Below are 20,930 nucleotides of genomic sequence, written 5' to 3'. Positions count from 1 at the left end.
TGCCGGCAGTGCTTCAAAGACCTGTTGATGAATTAACCTCAGTTTAGCAGTCAGATCATGGAGATAATCAATCAACATTGGGTACTCAAGACTGTCGAGAGACCTGGGTCTAGGAACCCCCCAAATATTTGCAGGACGGCCGAACACAATCTCATATGGGCTGAGCCCTACTCGAGAGTGTACAGTCGCCCTGGTCGACAAGAGAGCCAAAGGTAAGGCATCAGGCCACGACAGACCAGTCGTAGCCTGAATCTTTGCGAGTTTCAATTTTAGAGTACCATTGTACCCTTCAACCAAACCTGCTGACTGGGGATGATTGGCGCTGTGGAATTTTTGTGTAATTCCAAGGCCCTTACACACACTCTTCATCACACTCCCCACAAACTCACTTCCGTTATCAGACCATACAATCCATGGCATTCCATACCGAGGAAAGTATTCCTTCAGTAGGACTTTCGCTGTGGACAGGGCAGTATTGTCTTTAAGAGGATAGGCTTCGATCCATCGGGAGAATGCGCAAACCACAACTAAAACATACTTTAGGTTATTACATCTCTCCATATGGATGAAGTCTAGCTGGATAACTTCAAAGGGACATGTAGGAGGAGCAAAGTGGCCAGGTGGGGTAGGAGTGCCCTTGCCAGGATTGTACATCATACATACCATACAATTCTTAACCACTCTCTCAGCACACTTAGCGATACCATCATTCATCCATACAGGAGACAGCAACTTGCAGATACCTTTCACGCTAATATGTGACAAGCCGTGCGCCATAGTCACAACAGCTAGCACATATGCATCCGGCAACATCCATCTCCGATTCTCCGACAAATCAATCCAACATCCATTCGCATCCAACTTTCCTGTGCTCTCCTTCCACTTAGTCTTTTCAGTTTCGGTGGCCTCGTTCTGAATCGCTTTCACACTTTCCACAGTATCCTCACACATACCAGTTTCTGCAGGCCACCTTACCGAACTCGTCACATACATTCTGGTTGCAAGGTTTCTAGCAGTCTCTTTAGCAATCTCATCCGCAAACGGATTACCACGACCAACATCATCCGTCACCTTACGGTGCGCACTGCATTTAATAATCGCCACCTGCTTGGGCAATGTAAGTGCATCCAAAAGTTCGTTCACAAGCTGTCCGTGCTGGATCTTCGTGCCATGCGATGTCATAAAGCCTCTCTCTCGCCACAATTGACCAAAACTATGCGCAACACCAAAAGCATACTGACTGTCAGTAAACACATTCACTCGCTTTCCCTTCGACAAAACACACGCTCTCGTCAACGCAATCAACTCTGCCGCCTGCGCAGAATTCTGATTCAATCTCGCAGTTTCCACAACCGTACTCAATGTTACCACAGCATACGCAGTCGTCACATCACCATTCGGCAACTTAAAACACGAACCGTCCACATACAAAGTACCATCGGGGTCTGCCAATGGAGTGTTTTTTAGGTCAACACGACCCTTCGTTTCTTCCTCAGTTCGCAAATAGCAATCATGTGGTGGTACATCGTCTGATTCCATATTAGTTGGCAATAAAGTCGCCGGGTTTAGGACATTACAGCGCTTTATTTGAATATGACTTGCCAAAAGCGTCAACTCGTAACCAGACAACCTTGCGCTCGTCAAGTGTTGAGTTTTCGTACGATTTAAGAGAGTGTCAACTGCATGTGGAACCATCACCGTAAGCATATTATCCATGACCAATCCTGCAGATTGTCGGATGGACACCGCAGCCGCCGCTGTCGCTCTTAGACAACTCGGCAAAGCTCTGGCTACTGGGTCCAAAGTCGAGGAAAAATATGCACATGGACGTTGCTTACCGCCAAATTGCTGCGTCAAAACACTCAACGCACAACCCTCTCTCTCGTGAACGTATAGTGTAAACGGCTTGCCGTAGTCAGGAGTACCTAACACAGGGGCCGAACACAACGCATCACGCAGTTCAGAAAAACTTTTCTGACACTCTTCCGTCCATGGTAAAGGAGTTGGAACATCCTTGCACGTGAGGGCTACCAATGGTTTCGCCAACAAGGAAAAATTCGGAATCCATTGCCTGCAGTATGACGTGATACCTAGAAAGGCACGCACATCTCTCTGAGTTGTTGGCACAGTCATTCGAGCGATCGCTGCAATTCTCTCTGGGGTCAACCTTCTTCCCTCCTTTGACAATAAGTGACCTAGATAGGTTACTTCTTGACAACAATATTGCAGTTTAGAAGGTGACACCTTTGATGTAAGTCACAGAGATGCTGTAACAAAGACACCGTAGCAGTTTTGCAGATGTCTTTTGTGTCGGCAGTCACCAACAAGTCATCGACATATTGAATCAAAGCCGCACCAGCCGCTAACGCAAACGCGTCAAGTTGACTCTTCAGGGCTTGGCTGTATATCGATGGACTTTCACAGTAGCCCTGAGGAGCACGTTTAAACCTAAAGCTGCGACCACCTAAAGAGAAACCAAATAGGTCCCTACTTTCCTCAGCAATCGGAATGCTAAAGAAAGCATTCTTCAAATCGATCACGGAGAACCAAGAAGCAGAAGCTGGAATCAGAGTCAGTAAAGCCGTAATGTCAGGCACCACAGGGAACTGAGGAATCACAATTTTGTTCACCTCCCGTAAATCAATAACAAAACGGTAAACAGGAGGCTTAGATGGATCAGTGCGTTTTAAGATAGGTAACACAGGACTATTACACACGTTTCCCCGAGTCTCTTCGATAACATCTTTCTCGATCAAATCATAGATGATCGCTAACAACGCTCGCTCACCATCAAGTGAGATACGATACTGGGGAATACGTGGCAACCGCACATTCAATTTCAATTGAACACCATAAGGGGAGATGTCAAGCAGGCCCACGTCATTGGGACCTGTAGCCCACAAAGATGCAGGAAGAGACCTCAATTCCGTTGGGAGCTTATCAGATGACAAGTACATGGGAGAGATCACTCTTTGACCCAACGTAAGCTCCACTCCCGCAGGAGAACAATACAAAGTCGCATATAAACGTTTCAACAAATCCAGGCCCAAAAGATTCTCACCACAACAAGTAGTCAAAATCAAAGGAGCTTTCAGCTCACAAGGCCCAATTGTAAGGGGCAAAGGGCGAGAGACCGGATTGCTAACAGGGGCGCCAGAGAATCCAACGGAAACATTTGTTAAGCCAGACAAAGGTGCGCCAGGGAGTTTGGAATGCATGATGGAACTTTTCGCTGCACCAGTGTCCAACAGAAAAGGCTCAACTACGCCCGATGTGGCAACTGCGACGTAAGGCCCTCTCTGATCAACCGGAACTGATATACTCCCTCTCTTTGTCTGTGGCTGTCCTAGTAATTACCGTCATCAATACCCTGCTCGATATAAAAATCATCCACATGGTACTGTGCCGATCTACCTGACGATGAACCACGCTGATCAAAACAATTATTGGAATCAGAGGAATTTTTAGAACGCTCATTTTGAGTCTGAGTAACACCATGACCTCTACCTCGCGAAGCCTGTTGAGGACCACTACGACCTCCTCTAGATGAATTACCATTATTGCGATCGCGCAAAACCGGACAATCAAACTTCAAATGACCCCCACCTCTACAATAGGCACATTGATTGTATCCAAGCATAGATCTCTGCGAAGAAAAGTCATTCCGCGATTGTGGCCTAGCGGGTTGCGATTGTGATCTATTCCGCTGCTGAGAATCATTTTGATTTGAGCGCGGAGGATACGCTTGCTGTAACAGAACTTTTGTTTTGAGATCTTTCGTCTTTTTCTCCGCACGATCATTTTCCTCCTTCTCTCTATTTTCGTAATACTGAGCCGTGGCTAATATCTGAGCGGAGGTAGAAACAGCCCACGAACTCTCAGAATTTTTCAATTTGTTGCTAAGGTCAGGCAACAGATTCAAAACAAATTTATCTACAAACAACCTCTGACCTCCCTCTGTGCTCATATCCTGACCACTATGATCGATGAATGCCTCCTCAAATCTCGTAAAGAAATCAGAGACACTCTCGTCCTTCTTTTGCTTACAGGCAGACAGTTTATCCCAGTTAACTCTCATTGATGGCATAAGTGTCTTCATTAGAGTAATAATTCTCTGAGGCAAAGCCGTAATTAACTGCTCAGGCTTAGCCCCACCAACCTGCAACCCGTCAGCCGCTGTAAGCGCAGCCCAATCACCGCCTAACTCAGCTGCGTGATCTTCGCGACGTATTTTCGCCCAAACCGGTGAGGTACGACATTGACGAACAACATGTCGATGTCGGCAAGGTTCATGATCGTAGCATCCACTAATTGGGACAACTCTTTATAGTACCCTGCAGGATTTTTGCGGGGGTCAGGCAACGATTGCTTAACCTGCAAGACTTCCGATCGCTTCCATGGGAGGTGTATCCACACTCTCTGGAAGTGTGGCGGAATAATAGGATTAGCCTGTGCATCACCTGGCATCCACACTGGGGGAACTTCTCGCATGGGATACTGACCAGGCGTTGCCATCCACTCCTCAGATTCATCTTTAAACAATGCTCGAGGTATCACAGTAGGACGAAAAGATAGAAGATGTTCTACAGCACGTCGAACATTGCTACCCACAATCATACCACTCGAAAACTGAAGCTGAAGTTCAGTTACGTCGATCGGTACTTCGTTTACCTCATCATTTGATATCGCTTCACGTAGAAATTTACACATTTCATCAAACACAAATCTCTGTGTTGGCTCATTGAATTGAGAGAAAGTCTCAAGAATTATGCGCGGGGGATTTTTAAGGGGATACCTAATCCAATTACGCGCCATCCGAATTAACGTATCACGTTCCCTACCACCAGGAAGCTGACTTCGTCGTTGGGGAACATCAGAATCATCAGACCCAAGAAGCGGTCCAAAAGGAGAATAAAGATTAGCGACAGCGTTAGGAATGCGTCTTCGAACAGACGGAGAAGAAGAAAAAAGTACAGGAGCAACAATATGAGGACTAAATACAGGAGCAGTAGGAGCAGTAGAAGTAGCCACAAGAGCAGAAGTGGCGGGAACAACAGCTTGAGAAGTTATAGACAGTGGAGCAGTAGGAACAGCAGCAGGTAGAGGAATAGGAACAGGAGGATTCGCAAGGACAGGACCAGCGACAGGCTGTCCAGCAGCCGCCGGGGCAACAGGTTGAGGAACAGGGGGAACCACAGGCACTGTAGTATCCTGTGCATATGGAGGTGGCGACTTCAATAGGTATGATAACAAGGGATCCTCTACTGCTTCCTCTCCCTTCTTATCAGTACCCGTCGGTAAAGCGGGATAACACTTATCCACTGTCATACGTTGCAATCTATCAAAAACTTCCTTTTCCTTCTCTTCTTTGTCTCTCTGAAACTGCTCTGCATTTCTCATCGTCGTAACGATACCTTCTCTCTTATTACGTTTAAGCTGTTTGATTTCTTTCTGCTTGGCTTCTTTACGCCATAACCGAAAGTAATCGAACATGGCCGGCCTTGCTTTCTTTTTGAACAATTTCGCTTCTAAATTATCTAAAATCGCTGTTTCGAAACTACCATGAGGTGGCCAACTAAGAACACCGTCATCTTTAGTATATCGAACCCAACAATCATTAAATGTGATCGGACCCACACCATGGCGACTATATAATTCATAGACTGGAGTTCCAACTGGAGGTATCGGACATGAGTCCTCCAATCGGGAATCCGTACCACAACCTCTAAAGCAGCTAAACAAAGTACTACGGCCAGGCATCGTGCACACTAACCGAGTTTCACAAACGTCAAGGGTTATTGGATTACAATGTCCTCGCAAAAATGCCAAACCCTCGGTTTTGGCGACTGCAATCGTCAAAATAGAACAACTGAGAACAAAGTACGAAGAACCACAAATGCAATGGAACCATGCAACAACTAAGCACCCACAACAACTAAGGATTCTGGGAGCGACCCACAAATACTTAACTCAAAGAACAATGGCGTCACCAGGAAGGCCCGTCAATCGTCTCGCTGTACCAAGGTCTACGCCAGGCGCCAAAACAGGTCGACAGTCAGGGCATCAGTCCGTCGCAGCCGTCAGGAGGCGGGGATCTTCGCGGGAAAAGTCTTCGGGCCACTTATTTCGACAACAGGATCGATGAAGCGGGGTGCACCTTCCCTCGGAGATTTCACACGAAGTTCCTCACGATCGTCGGGCTTTGGACCGGTACCGCTGATGTCGCCCCACGTTGGGCGCCAACTGAAGGACTGGGTTTTTCCTAAGACCCAGCGGTGCCAGGGGACAACACCTGAAACCTTCGTGGGTTACCTGTTCCGGTGTACAAATGACAGAGACACGGGACACTTCCTTGGGCGTCAAAGATCAGGGTTTATTTACTGCAGGGAATACAGAAGTCACAAGAAGTACAACGTATGTAGGTTCTAGGAGACTGCTTCAAATTGCATCTGCGGATCGCTCCTTTTATACGGTTTTTCATCATAGAACAACATGGCAAACAAAAGGTTACAACCAGTTCCCACAGTAAATTTCATAGGGGGTCGCTTTCATGTATTCAGGGTCCCGGAACATAATTACAGTGGCATCGCCGGTTCCCAACTGTAAAAGTACATCTTCCCACCATTAGTGCATTCCATTCCGGCTGTAAACGAGTTAAGGAAGAGTCAGAAACAGGTGCAGAGGAAGACGAAGATAGTCAACAGATTGAAAAGAGTGTAAGGGGTGATATCGGAAACACGATTGCAGGATCAAAGGAGACATGCCTAATGGATGCACGGCTAAAACAATAGACCGGCACGGCAAGATGAGCCTCGAGCGGGGCCAGCTGCTTTTACAGTGTCATCCCCCTCGTCATAACGACACCCTCAAAGGAACACGTGTCTTCCGCAAGAGTTTGGGAATCCCAGGGTCACGAAGCGGACAGTGTCCGTTCGCTGGCTACTTGAGGGCAAGAGACAAAATGGATGCCGTATCTAAAATGGAACCCGTGGGTTCAGATGAAGAAACCCACGAAACAGACGAACGGTTTAGGTTAGCATAGCGAAAACGCGTACACCCACTAAACTCGTCATTTGCGGTTCATAGATACCAAACTCGACCATATTCGAGCGAGTCAAAAACAACACTTACAATTGTCACGGAACCTCACCTCTAAACACCAAATATTGCTATATAATATTACAACACAGGCTGTCACATGTGCAGTTCACCTTGCCGACAACAGGGTCATGATCTGAATGAATGGTGCAGCAGGTGCAGTAGCACCGGGTTCAAAAGCTATCAGGTCTCCTCTAAACACCAAATATTGCTACAATTGACAACAAAATAGGCAGTCACACGTGCATTTTTCTAGCAAGCATTAGGGTCGTGATTTAAATAGTGCATCAGGCGCAGTGGCCCCGGAACCGAAACCTTCAGGCTCCCCACTAAACACCGATTATTATTATATTTTACATCTAAACAGGCTGTCACAAGTTCAGTTATCTTTCAGGCACTAGGTCATGATTTGAATAGTTTAGCATGTGCTGTGGCACCGGTCCAAAAAGTTGTCAAAACTCCTCTAAACACCTAATATTGCTATAGTTTACTACTAAACAGACAGTTACAAATGCAGTTACCGTGCAGCTGAAAGGGGCTTAATTTAAATGGTGCAGAGGCACCTGGGCCAAAAGCTGCCATAACTCTACTAAACACCAAATATTGCTATCTGTTACTACTAAACAGACAGTCACAAGTGCAGTTATCTTGCAGGCAACAGGGTCATTATTTGAATGGTGTAGTGGCACCGGGTCTAACACCTCCAGACACACCACTAAACACCTAATATTGCTGTATTTTATTCCTAAATGCAGTTAGCTTGCAGACAACAGGGCCAGAGTTTGAATGGTATAGCAGATGTAGCACTGGCCCAAAATGTTGTCAGAACGCCTCTAAATACATCATTTTGCTATTAAATCAATTAGTTCTAACCAATGCCTTTAAATCTTTAAAAAAGGTGAACGCGCCGGGACCAGATGGCGTCTCAGTTGAACTATTTTTAGCTTTTCCCCCAATTTTTGCACCAAAATTATTAGATCTTTTTAATTCATTCCTTTCCAATTCTAAAGCCTGTGGTTCTTTCTTAGAAGCCCTTATTATTGTCATGCCCAAACCAGACAAGGATTCTTCCTTTTGTAAAAATTTTCGACCCATCTCCCTAATCAATTATGACTGTAAAATTTTTGCAAACATTTTGGCTTCCCGCTTAGAAAAGATTATCCCTCTTCTCATCAAACCAGATCAGGCTGGATTTGTTAAAGGCCGACTTGCCTCTGATAATGCTGGAACGTTCTCAAATATTCTTGCTCCTGGAAAGAAGTGCTCTTCTCCTCTAGCTGCCCTATGACTTGAAAAAGCTTTTGACCGAATAAATTGGCAATACATGCTTCACAATCTTAAATGGTTTGGTTTTGGTCAAAAGTTCATTTCATATATTAAATTACTATAGACAGCTCCACGAGTTTGTGTATTTGTTAATGGCTTCTTCTCCTCATATTTTCACCTGCAAAGAGGTACAGGTCAGGGGTGCCCCCTTTATCCATTACTTTTCCTCTTCGTCTTAGAACCTTTTCTCGAAAGAATTAGACATAATCCTAATATTACTGGTTTTAAACTTAACTCCCACCAAATTAAACTTTCTGCCTATGCAGACGATATCCATATTTACATGTCTAATCCTTGCTATTCCCTTCCCCCCCTTTTTTTTTTACAAGAGATTGCTGTTTTCCACTGTCTCTGGTTACAAACGTAATTTTTCCAAAACTGAGATTTTACCTGTAAACTCATCATGCTACTGCTACATGTTTGACTCAACCACTTTTACTTGGTGCCCCCACAAGATTAAATACTTAGGAACATGGTTTTCCTTAAATATTCCTGATGCCTTACTCCATAATGTTACTGCCTTAAAACTCAAACTCACTAATTTGTTATCTTCCTGGTCCCCATTATTTTTACCCTGGTGGGGCAGACTGGATACGATCAAAATGATGATTGTTCCGTAGGTGCTATTCATACTCTCAATGTTACCTTTAAAAATTCCTAATGATTATTTTTCACAGATTAATTCTTTATGTACCAAATTTCTATGGAACAATAAACGTACTCGTATTGCCCTTTCTAAATTAATTCGCCCAAAATCAGAGGGTAGTGTTCGATTTCCAGATTTCAAACTATACCGCAATGCTTTTTTGATCCGTCAATTTTATGCCATGTCTTAAAATTATCAAGATTTACCTATGCCTTCCTGGGTTGATGTTGAACGTTCATTGTTAAATGACTTTTCTTTTCCGGATGTTAAGTTTATGACCAATTGTACTTTTAATTCCAAAGATCCTATCTTAAAATATTCTCATCATCTAATACATCGGTACTCACAAACTTTCTATCGGGGGCCCAATTTACAGTTTGGTTTGTGTCCGAGGGCCGCATCGGTGCGGGGCGGGGTCAGTGGGGGAGGGGCAGGGCTAGAGCAACAACATAAAACTGACCATGAGGTTGATCACAGGTCCCTGCAGCGGACGCCTTCGTCCACTGAGCTGTCACGGCATACACACATCTCTCTCTCTCTTTCTCTCTCGGTCTCCCTCCCTCTCTATAGCTCTCTTTCCCTTTCTCTAGCTCTCTCTCCCTCTCTCCCTCCCTCTCTCCTGTCTTTCTCTGTCTCACTCCCTCTCTCTCACTCCCACTCTCTCTCACTCCCTCTCTCTCTCCCTCTCCGTCTCCCTCCCTCTCACTCTCCGTCTCACTCGCTTTCACTCCCTTTCCCTCCCTCTCCCTCCATTTCCCTCCCTCTCACTCCCTCTCCATCTCCCTCCATTTCCCTCCCTCTCCCTCCCTCTCACTCCCTCTCACTCCCTCTCCCTCCCTTTCACTCCCTCTCCGTCTCCCTCCCTCTCACTCCCTCTCTTTCCCTCCCTCTCCCTCCCTTTCCTTCCCTCTCCCTCCCTTTCCCTCCCTCTCCCTTCAATTCCCTCCCTTTCCCTCCCTTTCCCTCCATCTCACTCCCCATCAGTCTCCCTCCCTTTTCCTCAATCTCACTCCCCATCAGTCTCCCTCCCGTTCCCTACATGTCATTCCCCATCAGTCTCCCTCCGTTTCCCTCCATCTCACTCCCTCTTCGTCTCCCTCCCTTTCTGTCTCCCTCCCTCTCACTCTCCGTCTCACTCCCTTTCCCTCCCTCTCCCTCCCTCTCCCTCCCTCTCCCTCCCTCTCCATCTCCCTCCATCTCCCTCCATCTCCCTCCCTTTCCCTCCCTCTCCCTCCCTCCCTCCCTCTCACTCCCCCTCCCTTTCACTCCCTCTCCGTCTCCCTCCCTTTCCCTCCCTCTCACTCCCTCTCCATCTCCCTCCCTTTCCCTTTGTCTCCCTCCATTTCCCTCACTTTCCCTCCCTCCATTTCCCTACCTTTCCCTCCATCTCACTCCCCATCAGTTTCCCTCCCTTTCCCTCCATCTCACTCCCCATCAGTCTCCCTCCCTTTCCCTCCCTCTCTCTCCCTCTCTGTCTCCCTCCCTTTCCGTCTCCCTCCCTTTCCGTCTCCCTCCCTTTCCGTCTCCCTCCCTTTCCCTCCCTCTCTATCTCCACCTCACTCCCTCCCCCCCCTGTCCGTCTCACTCCCTGTCTGTCTCTCTCACTCCCTCCCTCTCACTCCCTCCCTCTCACTCCCTCCCTCTCACTTCCTCCCTCTCACTCCCTCCCTCTCACTCCCTCCCTCTCCCTTTCACTCTCTCCCACTCACTCTCTCCCACTCACTCCCTCCCACTCACTCCCTCCGACTCCCTCCCTCCCTCCCTCCCACACCCTCCTTCCCTCCCTCCCACTCCCTCCCTCCCACTCCCTCCCTCTCACTAACTCCCTCCCACTCACTCCCTCCCTCTCACTCTCTCACTCACCCCCTCCCACCCACTCACTCACTTCCACTCACTCACTCCCACTCACTCACTCCCACTCCCTCCCTCTCACTCCCACTCCCTCCCACTCCCACCCCTCCCTCTCACTCCCACCCCCTCTCTCTCACTCCCTCCCTCTCACTCACTCCCTCCCTCCCACTCACTCCCTCCCTCCCACTCACTCACTCCGTCCCACTCACTCACTCCCTCCCTCTCACTCCCTCCCTCCCTCCCTCTCCCTCCCTCTCCCTCCCTCCCTCCCTCCCTCTCACTCCCTCCCTCACTCCCTCTCCCACTCACTCTCTCTCACTCACTCACTCACTCACTCACTCACTCACTCACTCACTCTCTCACTCACTCTCTCACTCACTCTCTCCCGCTCACTCACTCCCTCTCACTCACTCCCTCTCACTCACTAACTCACTCCCTCTCACTCCCTCCTTCTCACTCACCCACTCCCTCCCTCTCACTCCCTCCCTCTCACTCCCTCCCTCCCTCTCTCCCACTCCTTCCCTCTCACTCCCTCCCTCCCCCCTCCCTCTCACTCACTTACTCCCTCCCTCCCTCTCACTCACTCCTCCCTCTCACTCACTCCCTCTCTCTCCCTCTCACTCACTCCCTCTCACTCACTCCCTCTCACTCACTCCCTCTCACTCCCTCCTTTTCACTCACTCCCTCCTTTTCACTCACTCCCTCCTTTTCACTCACTCACTCCCTCCCTCTCACTCACTCCCTCCCTCTCACTCCCTCCCTCCTCCCACTCCTTCCCTCTCACTCCCTCCCCCTCCCTCTCACTCACTTACTCCCTCCCTCCCTCTCACTCACTCACTCCTCCCTCTCACTCACTCCCTCTCACTCCTTCCCTCTTACTCCCTCCCCCCTCCCTCACTCACTTACTCCCTCCCTCTCACTCACTCACTCACTCATCCCTCTCACTCACTCCCTCTCACTCACTCTCTCTCACTCACTCACTCCCTCTCACTCACTCACTCCCTCTCACTCACTCACTCTCACTTCCTCTCCGTCCCCCTCCCCCTCCCTTTCCCTCCCACTCCCTCTGTCATCTCACCCTGCCTGTGTGCCAGCTGGGGCGCACACAACTCACAGCCGCACCCGAGCACTTAACAGGCCATTTGCATGTTAATGTGGCCTTTGTATTTCACCTCTTCTTAGGCCCCTGCAGCTTTACTCTGGCCATTGCTTGGATCGCCCGGCCGGCAGCTCCCACAGAGCAGCAGAGTCTCTCGCGCTGCTGCAGACACTTACAAAAAAAAAACGTTAAACACAGGTATGATGTCTCGGGGGTCCGCGGGCCGCCAGGAAAGGCTTGCCGGGCCGCCACAGGCCCGCGGGCCGTACTATGAGTACCCCTGATCTAATACATTCACTTTTTTCAAGAGTTTTAACCCATACCAATCTTTTTTATCTGCTTCAATATGGTTTAACAAACGCATCAAATTCCGCCACAAATCCTTTTACTACAAGCACATTAAAGAAAACGGGATTTTTTATGTACATTAGTTGATAGTTAACAATTCGATCTTACCCTTTCCCCAACTACAAGAGAAATGTAGCCTTCCTGACTCATTCAACCAGCAATATAACACATTATCACCTGATCGCAAAATCTTTTTACAAAATTTTAATTCCAATCCCACTCCTATTTCATTTATGCCCGTTACACCCCTGTTTCAAATTCCTTATGACCCAATCCCCAGTGCCTCTTTCATTTATAAAACATTATCCTTAGCTACTTGCACTCGGAGTAAATCTCCTATCGAATTAGCGTGGGAACAGGCTTTATCTCAATTGCTTTCTGTTCCTCAATGGGATTGTTTGTTGCAAAAGATTTTCAGAACTTCTAAAGCTGCCAACATTACACAATCCTTATATTTCATATATAACAGAGCTGTAATTACTCCTCTCGTTTTACACAAAATTGACCATTCTATATCACCATTATGTTGGTCCTGTCTTTCGTCTGAGAGAACATTGATACATTTACTTTACTATTGTCCCAAGGTTTTATGACTTCTGGAAAGCTATATGGTCAAAATGTGCTTTCATTTTCTCTTGTGATGTTCCATTTGCTATTCACAATATATTTTTAGGTACCTCAGCCCCTGATTTTGACTAACTCTCTTCAAAAACTATTTTATTTGACCTTTTTATTGCTGTTGCTTTTAAAGTTATATTAACATGTTAGAAAGACAATTCTAAATGATTCTTTTTTCTTTGGTGGAATTTAATTTGTGATGAACATAGAATTGCCTCTGTCTCTCACTCTTCTATTCATCTAAAGATTACTTCGGATTTATTATGGTTACCTTTTACTACATTTCTGTCCTCACACTCATCTTTCCTATAATACCCATTTTTTCATCTATTCATTTTTTTCTTCTTTTCTCTCTCTCTCTTCTTGTCTTCTTTCTCCTCTTATTTTCTCCCTTTTCTTTTCTCTCTCTCTTTTCTATAAAAAACAAACAATACATATAACATGCTCTTTTCTTTTCTCTTCTAGAACACATTATTTTATTACGATGTTAGGATTTTTTACCTTCATTACTTTATCTTCTCATATTATTGTGTTTTATTATAATAATTTCACTATTACTCTTTTATTATTCCTGTTTCAAATTGATTATATTATCCTCTGTGTATCTCCTGCTATATATCCTCTGAGCTATGTAATGTTTTAACTTTGGGTTCATTTTCTTAATAACATTTATTTAACTAAAAACAAACTAAAAAAATCCCTTAGTTCTATTATTTCACTTTTTCATTTCATGTTTCAAAATGTAGCTATTACTTACCTGCACTATACCACTAGTACCAACACAATGTATTGCTTTTTTTGTACCTAAGCAATTCATAACACTTTAGCAGACTTTCTGGAACTTATATTGAACAACTACTCAGCAAGCAACAACTTACAAAAAAAACCTGCCTATTAATAATAATATAGGCGAAACCTAATGCATTTACCAATGCTTGTTTTTACAGCCAATTGTACACCACCATGCCAAAATGGAGGAATGTGCCTACGACCTCAGCTTTGCATTTGTAAACCGGGGACCAAAGGGAAATCCTGTGAGAGAAGCTCCACTCCCGACTCCACCTTCATTTCTGGGGGACAAATTCCAGAAGTGCCGGCACGACCGATCCCTCAACAAAGTGCCCCTCAAACCTTTCCTCAGAAAGTTCCATCCAACGCCAGCCCAATGGGCCATATGACCCTCACTCTGAAACAGAACGCACCTGTTGCTATACCGCAGCAAATTCAGCCACAGTAAGTTCTCTCATGATTTTAGTTGTTTAAAAAGTTTTCAGAATTGTGAAATGCATGTTTCTGTTTTCTGTTGATGTTTTCAGAAAGAGCATCACTAGGTAAACTAGATTTATTTGATTTTAAATTTGGTTTCAGGAAACAATAAGGACTGTATAAAACGATTATTGTTCGCAATAGGCCGATATTTATTGAACCCAGTGTAGACTCAATTCATTGGAGTGATCTTGAAATAAAGTCCCTGCTCCTTGATCTTGCAAGATGCACAGTACTTTGCATCAACGTTCACACAGCACAGCTATGTTGTTTCATCCATTTGTGCCATTCACCACTATCATAGAGGTAGAGGAAGTGACATCTTCACACCCTTTGACGCATGCCCTAAATTAGCAGCAATGACATAGCATCATTTATTATCCCAATACTTACCAGGGCAACATTTTTCAAGACATTGATATTAAAACAGGAGACTATAACATTTAATAAATAGATATTCGTGCTGCTGTTTCATAATCAATTTAAAGTATAGTTTATTCTTAGCTTCCATATAATTTAATTGTAAATGTTGCTACTGTCTTCTTTCTATTATTATATATTTTTATACAGTTTCTTACACATTGTTTTCTTGCCATCAAATACCCTTCCCTTCAGCCCCTCCATTTGTTTTTTTCTATGGAATGTTTAACCCCTTGCATGCTGATGACGGAGCGGTTCCGTCATCAGCTACGGGTGAGCTGTGCTGATGACGGAACCGTTCCGTCATGACTCCGCCCGCGCAAGGCGGAGTGAGCATGGGCGGGGAATTCCCGCCGCACGCAAGGGGTTAACCTATTTTCAATGCAACTTGTTGCTTGTGTAATTTACATTTTATGCCTGAAGAACTGATTTAGGGTTTTGTTTACGGTGATTTAATTATTAAATAAACGTTTCATTACTGTCTATATGATGATCATGTTTCAAATTCAGAGCTGATTGATCAGAGGCAACATGTTTGTATTTTCCATATTCAAAATAATAAAATAGATATTAAAACTGGCAAATGCAAGAGTGTATTTACATGCAAAAGACCAGTAGTCAGATAGACTAAACCATAGACACTGCAAAGTAGACAACATAGACTTAGCAGCTATTATTCTACAGTATTCCTGAATGACGCCTCTTTGTCGCCTCCCTGCTGGTTAGAAACCTTTTTTTGAAGCAGTTTTATCCTCGTAAAAGTGTTTCTGATGTTTTACACTGTCACGGTCTACTTCTGAGCACTCCAAGATTATGATTTATATATTGTGTATACATAGCTGACAAACAATTCAAAATGAGCATTAATATTTTTTTTTCTGTGGGGAAGAACCCTGTACTCATCTTTTCCTTAGCATTCCCTATCTCTTTCTGGCCTTATTACATTGCCCCCTCCTTTGATTTACACTTACCTTCTGGTTCATCTTTGGTTTAGCTACTCTGTCCCATTGCTCTTAGGCTTGATACTTAGATATTACTCTATTCCATCTGCACCCTACCTGCAGGCTCCTCTGCGCCTTCTTTAGGCTCACGTCTTCCTCGCTGGTTCTTATTTAAAAAAAAAAAATTGAGACACTAGGCCACTGTAGAAACATGAAAAAGAATATGATGGCTTTTTTTTACAAAAAATTACTGCCCCGAACTCGGCCATCAACATTTTTTACAAAATATTTTACCATACAATGCTAGGGTTGTAGGAATTGTTGTAGTTTTTAAAAACATTTTATTGCTAATGAACCCAGGGCTCAAAAGCCAGTTCATTAATATTGGTAGTGACCAGCTGACCATTCGTCAATCTAGCTATGCAAGAAGACATTCATTCTTCAGCATGAGCTCTTTAACTTTTCATCAAGTTGAAGACTCATCAGAATGTCAGAGACAATTTGTGAGCATCAGTTGTTTGACTGACTTGCCTATGCAACAGAAGAGGCTTCCTTTACTTGACACGTTGCACCCAGAGCTCATATGAAGGTTTCACCGTCCACTGTCAAAGTAAATTGGAAAGTAACAGCTAGATTCATGAAAGAGCCGTTTTGCGAGTCCTTAATAGCCATTATTAAGGAATCGCTATTAAAGACTTGCAAAACGGGATTCATGTAGGAATCGCTAAATAAATTTGCGATTCCTACACATTCCTTATTTGCGATTAGCAAATTGCTAATCGCAAATAAGATAGCGATTTCAAGGGTGCCAGGGGTGTCCAAAGGACACCCTGTAGCACCCCTGAAATGCAAATTTACACAGGTGTTGCGCACACCCATGTCCAAAGGACATGTGTGTCTGTAACATGCAACAGAGAAAAATGCACTAAAGTGCTTTTTTCTTTTTTTTCGCTATTTACCACGAAGTCAGACTTCGTGGTAAATAGCGGACAAATATTGCGAATTCGCAATTTAAAATTGGTTAATGAATTGCATTTAAGGAATCTCTAATAGAGATTCCTTAAATGCTATTCCTCGCAAATATTCGATTTCGCAAATAGCGATTTTTGCATTTGGGATGATAAATCCCAAATGCAAAAATTGCGCTCGCAAAGGGCCAGATTCTGAGAATCTGGCCCTTTGCGAGCCGATTTGTCGTTCATGAATCTGGCTGTCAATGCTTTAAGTGGTGAATGTTAGAAGATTGCACCAAAAATAGACAGCGATTATGTCTATACTGTTTTATTGATACCTTAGAACCAAAGAAAAATATCTAAGTATATAAACTTCCATTTTTGAAAACAGGAATAAAAATGATATACAATGTCTGGGGGGGCATTCCAGTTTTGGGCTGCTAGATGAGGAGACATGAATCTGGAGATTGCGCCAGGGCCTGTATTACATACACTGCCCCAGAAGCACAACGGGCGTGCGCGCCGTTTTCTGTGCCTTCGAGGAACTGTAGTATCTCAAAAGGAGGCTCATACGCTTGTGCATCCCCTTCTGTAATACAGAAAGTGCAAGTGCATATACAGTGCTGGTGCTATCATAAGGGGAGAAATACTTTGTCTCTGCACTCCTACCGTATTACGGGCATGGGCGCATTGGCAGAGAGGTCGTTAGGAGGCACCCTATGTGCCACTAAAAGCTGATGCACTGTCAGTGCGCCTCCCTGAAGCTAGCCATTCTGGGGTGAGAGAAATAGGGTCCCAGTGACCCCTCCCAAGCACCACAGTGCAGGCATGTACAGTCACTCTCTGCATCTGCCTGCAATGGGATCTCTGCTCCCTCCCCCACTTTGAAGTGCAAACAAGTGTCCCTAGCACTTTGAAAGGCCGACCAAGTGCTTGAATCAGCTGGTCCATCTTTTACTAATGCGCAGCTACCAAGGCTGCATACATTTGCAGATGCCCTGGGGCCAGCACATTACTTCTAATACGGTGCACAGCCCCTGTTTACAGGCGTGCCTATCTAAAGGTGCGCCACGGGACAAACGGGGACAGTGCAAATGTCACATAATACAGACCCAGACTACAAATTGTACATGAACCTATTTTAAAGTGAGAAGCATCTGGCCAGCTGGTGAAAACAAGAGGTAATATTCCCTTGGATTAACCCCTTCCGTGCTCTAGTCGGCCAACGGCCATCGCGAGCGCTAACTCGCTAGTGCTGCGCACATCCGTTGGCCAACGCTGCCCCGCCCACTCATTAGAACTCCCGCACCGCTGCGGAATTTGTGCTGCGGTTAAGGAGTAAAGAAGGCGAGGGCGGCGGGGGGGCGACCCTTCTCATTTCTAGGCCCCTCTCTCTGGAATGAGCTGCCATCGCCAATCAGGGCCATAAAGGAAATATCAATCTTCCAGAAAAAACAAGACTTGGCTCTTTTCTTCAGCTCAGGCTCTTCTCTTTCCTGCATGCAGACCGCTCCTTTGCTATAGCGCCAGGACACTCCTCGGAGTAACAGCCGTGCTTTCTAAATTACCTACATAAACATAAACAGCATATTGTGGCATGTGGGACAGTGAACAAAGTTTATCTGTTATGGTTCAGAACGTTCTTTTACCTGAGGGCAGCATGAAGTCATGTCAAAGAACATTTACACAGTATGTCCTAAGTAAAGGTCTGATGCTACATTAATTTCTATTAAATGCCCGTTAGTCGCTTCTTATCTGAAATAATAAGTATTTCCATATGGATGCAAATTTTCTTTCTTCCCTGAAGGTTTTGGAGCAGTGATACATTTACCTAGGACGAAGATAATAATGACAGATGTTTTTGGTGACTGCAAAACTTATGTTCTGTAGCAACTGGATTGCCATTGAATGTCTAATGAGCATTTCATGCAGGTATGAAACCAGTAGCCTTGGCAGAAGCTACCGCAGCTAGATTTAAAAGCACAGTGAAAAGCAGTGCCTGGAATTAAGACTGAGCAATGTAATCCTCTGGAATGTTTGGTGAATTGTGTAAACTGCGAAGGTCTGGGAAACGTATTTGTGATGTAGTTAAGCCACATAATCATTTGAAAAAAGAAAGTGGCAACACTAAATTACTTTGGTTTTAAAATGTTTTTTAGGAGCCACAGGTAAGGATACGACTTAGAGAGCGTATACCGCTGAGGAACTCTGGTCCGTATAAATGCTTAGCATAATTGCACCTAAAAGCAGAAACATGTCGACCACCTTTCACTTTTGATACCAAACAGGTCGGGTCTGGTCAACCTAACCAGCCAGCTTGCGTCCGTCTCACCTGCTTTTAACTATTTCTGGTTTTCCACCCTTAAAATCACTTTTTGATATAACCAGCCATCTTTTAAACTTTCACCACTTTTGCACTTACACTCTCTCACTAAAAAAACCTGCTCCGCTGTAATTCAGACGTTGTAGCACACCAGGAGGGCACTCGGCCTCTCTGGTGGGGACCCAATGATAAAGCATGTCACAAACTAGGTTCCTTTAGTGTTCTTTTCTTCAGAATTCTTCAGTCACTCTTCTGTTGTTACCGGGTATAATACAAGCTGCAGCCCAGAGGGACCCTCTCTAGTACCAATGGCCTGGGTACCAGGGGTACCATTTACTAGGGACTTACAGGAGTGCTAAACTCACCAGACCCTCTGCCCGTAGATTAAGGGTCCTCCCATCCCAATGTGCTTTCTATGGAGGAACATATTGCTCCAGTTTGTTTGGGTGCATGTTCAAACTTTAAGGATGAAATTTTCCAATTGCCCAACTTTGTGTATATAACCTGGAGCCCCTCAGCCTTTGAGACATCTTCTGGGCTTTGTACAGTTCTAGATCTTTACTACTGATGTGCCTGTGGAGCATGTATGCTGCCTGCTTCTTCTCAGCTACCAGTTATCCAAGACCCTGCAGAATCTCTCTTGCCTTTTGTCCTTCCATTGCCCAGGCAGTCCAATGAGTCCTGCGCTACTATTAAGAACCTGAGGTCGCTCTATCATTCACCATAACACAGAGGCAAGCTGTCAAAAAAGCAATGTCGTCAACCTAGTGGTTTTAGGTGAGAACCCATCCTCTCAGAGGTCAGAAACAATGTCTGTCCCGGCAATAGGTGATCACACCTCCTACAACAGGATTGCTAGGGAATTACCATAGCAAACACAATAAGATGATGGACAGATGGCTGAACTTTTCAGACACTCACCCTCAGTCGCTATTAGTTCTGGGTTGAATCCATCATCATTCTTTTGTTCACTTCACCAGCCCAGTTTAGACCCAGTCATATGCAAATCAGTCTTGACCCTGTTTCCCATGAGAACAGTCCAGCCCGAACTGCAAGCATGGTCTTCCCTTGACCAGAAACAAGCATTCTGGGACCAGTTTCGGGGTAACACCCCTCATCAGCCAGGCTAGCTTAAATCCAGTGGCAAAGTGAGCAAGGGACCCATGTCTAACTTAGGGCGAACAAAGCAAACACAATAAGATGATGGACGGATCGCTGAACCTTTTTAGACACTCACCCCAAGTCCCTATATGATCTGGGTTGAATCCATCATCCTTCTTTTGCTCACTTTGCCACCCCAGTTTAGACTCAGCCATATGCAAATCAGTCTTGTCCCTGTTTCCCATGGGAACAGTCCAGCCCAAACTGCCAAGCCAGGTCTTCCCTTGACCAGAAACAGGCATTCTGGGGCCAGTTTCGGGGTATATCCCCTCATCAGCCAGGTTAGCTTGAATTCAGTGGCAAAATGAGCAATGGAACCACATCTGGGCATACCCTGCAAACTTAGGGCGAACTAAGCAAACACAATAAGATGATGGACAGAGCTCTTACTCTTTTCAGACTCTCACCCCGTGATGATCTGGGTTGGATCCATCATCATTCTTTTGCTCACTTCACCCACCCGGTTCGGACCCAGCCATATGCAAATCAGAATTGACGCTGTTGCCCATGGGAACAGTTCAGCTCGAGTGCGGGTTATTTCCACAAACACCTACTATGCCTTCCCAAATGAAGAGGAAAGTGCAAACTTACTTTATTAGTAGTTCTCTGCAGAAAGAATCCCGGTCAGACCTGCACCCTAAGATGGACGCTGAGGGGACTGCCTGACCAAAGCGTGCTAATACATGATAAAGCTTTCTCGGGACCTCAGCCCCGCCTACTATGGAAACATACTGTCCAGAGCCGGGCATGAACAAAGAGGGTACAGAGAGATGAGCTAACACCTGCCAGATGGGTGTATTATCAGTGCTCCAAGGCCAATGTGTCGGGCTTCAATCTCTCCTAACCTGGGAGCAAAACTACACATACAGAAAGTAATGTA

General features: G+C 45.4%; 1 protein-coding gene across 1 annotated transcript in view; it reads left to right on the top strand.

The window, feature by feature from the left end:
- LTBP1 (latent transforming growth factor beta binding protein 1) overlaps positions 1-20,930 on the top strand; it is a 1,129,437-nt gene that overhangs the window by 210,312 nt on the left and 898,195 nt on the right. Inside the window, exon 3 of the mRNA XM_086926894.1 lies at positions 13,934-14,219. Coding sequence (XP_086783020.1) covers positions 13,934-14,219 — 286 coding nt within the window. The remainder of the gene's footprint in view (positions 1-13,933; positions 14,220-20,930) is intronic.

The sequence above is a fragment of the Lissotriton vulgaris genome, chromosome 6, assembly GCF_964263255.1.
Source record: "Lissotriton vulgaris chromosome 6, aLisVul1.2, whole genome shotgun sequence".
In the NCBI taxonomy this organism is placed as follows: Eukaryota; Metazoa; Chordata; class Amphibia; order Caudata; family Salamandridae; genus Lissotriton; species Lissotriton vulgaris.
Note: the sequence above shows the minus strand (reverse complement) of the source record. Positions and strands in the feature narration are given on the sequence as shown.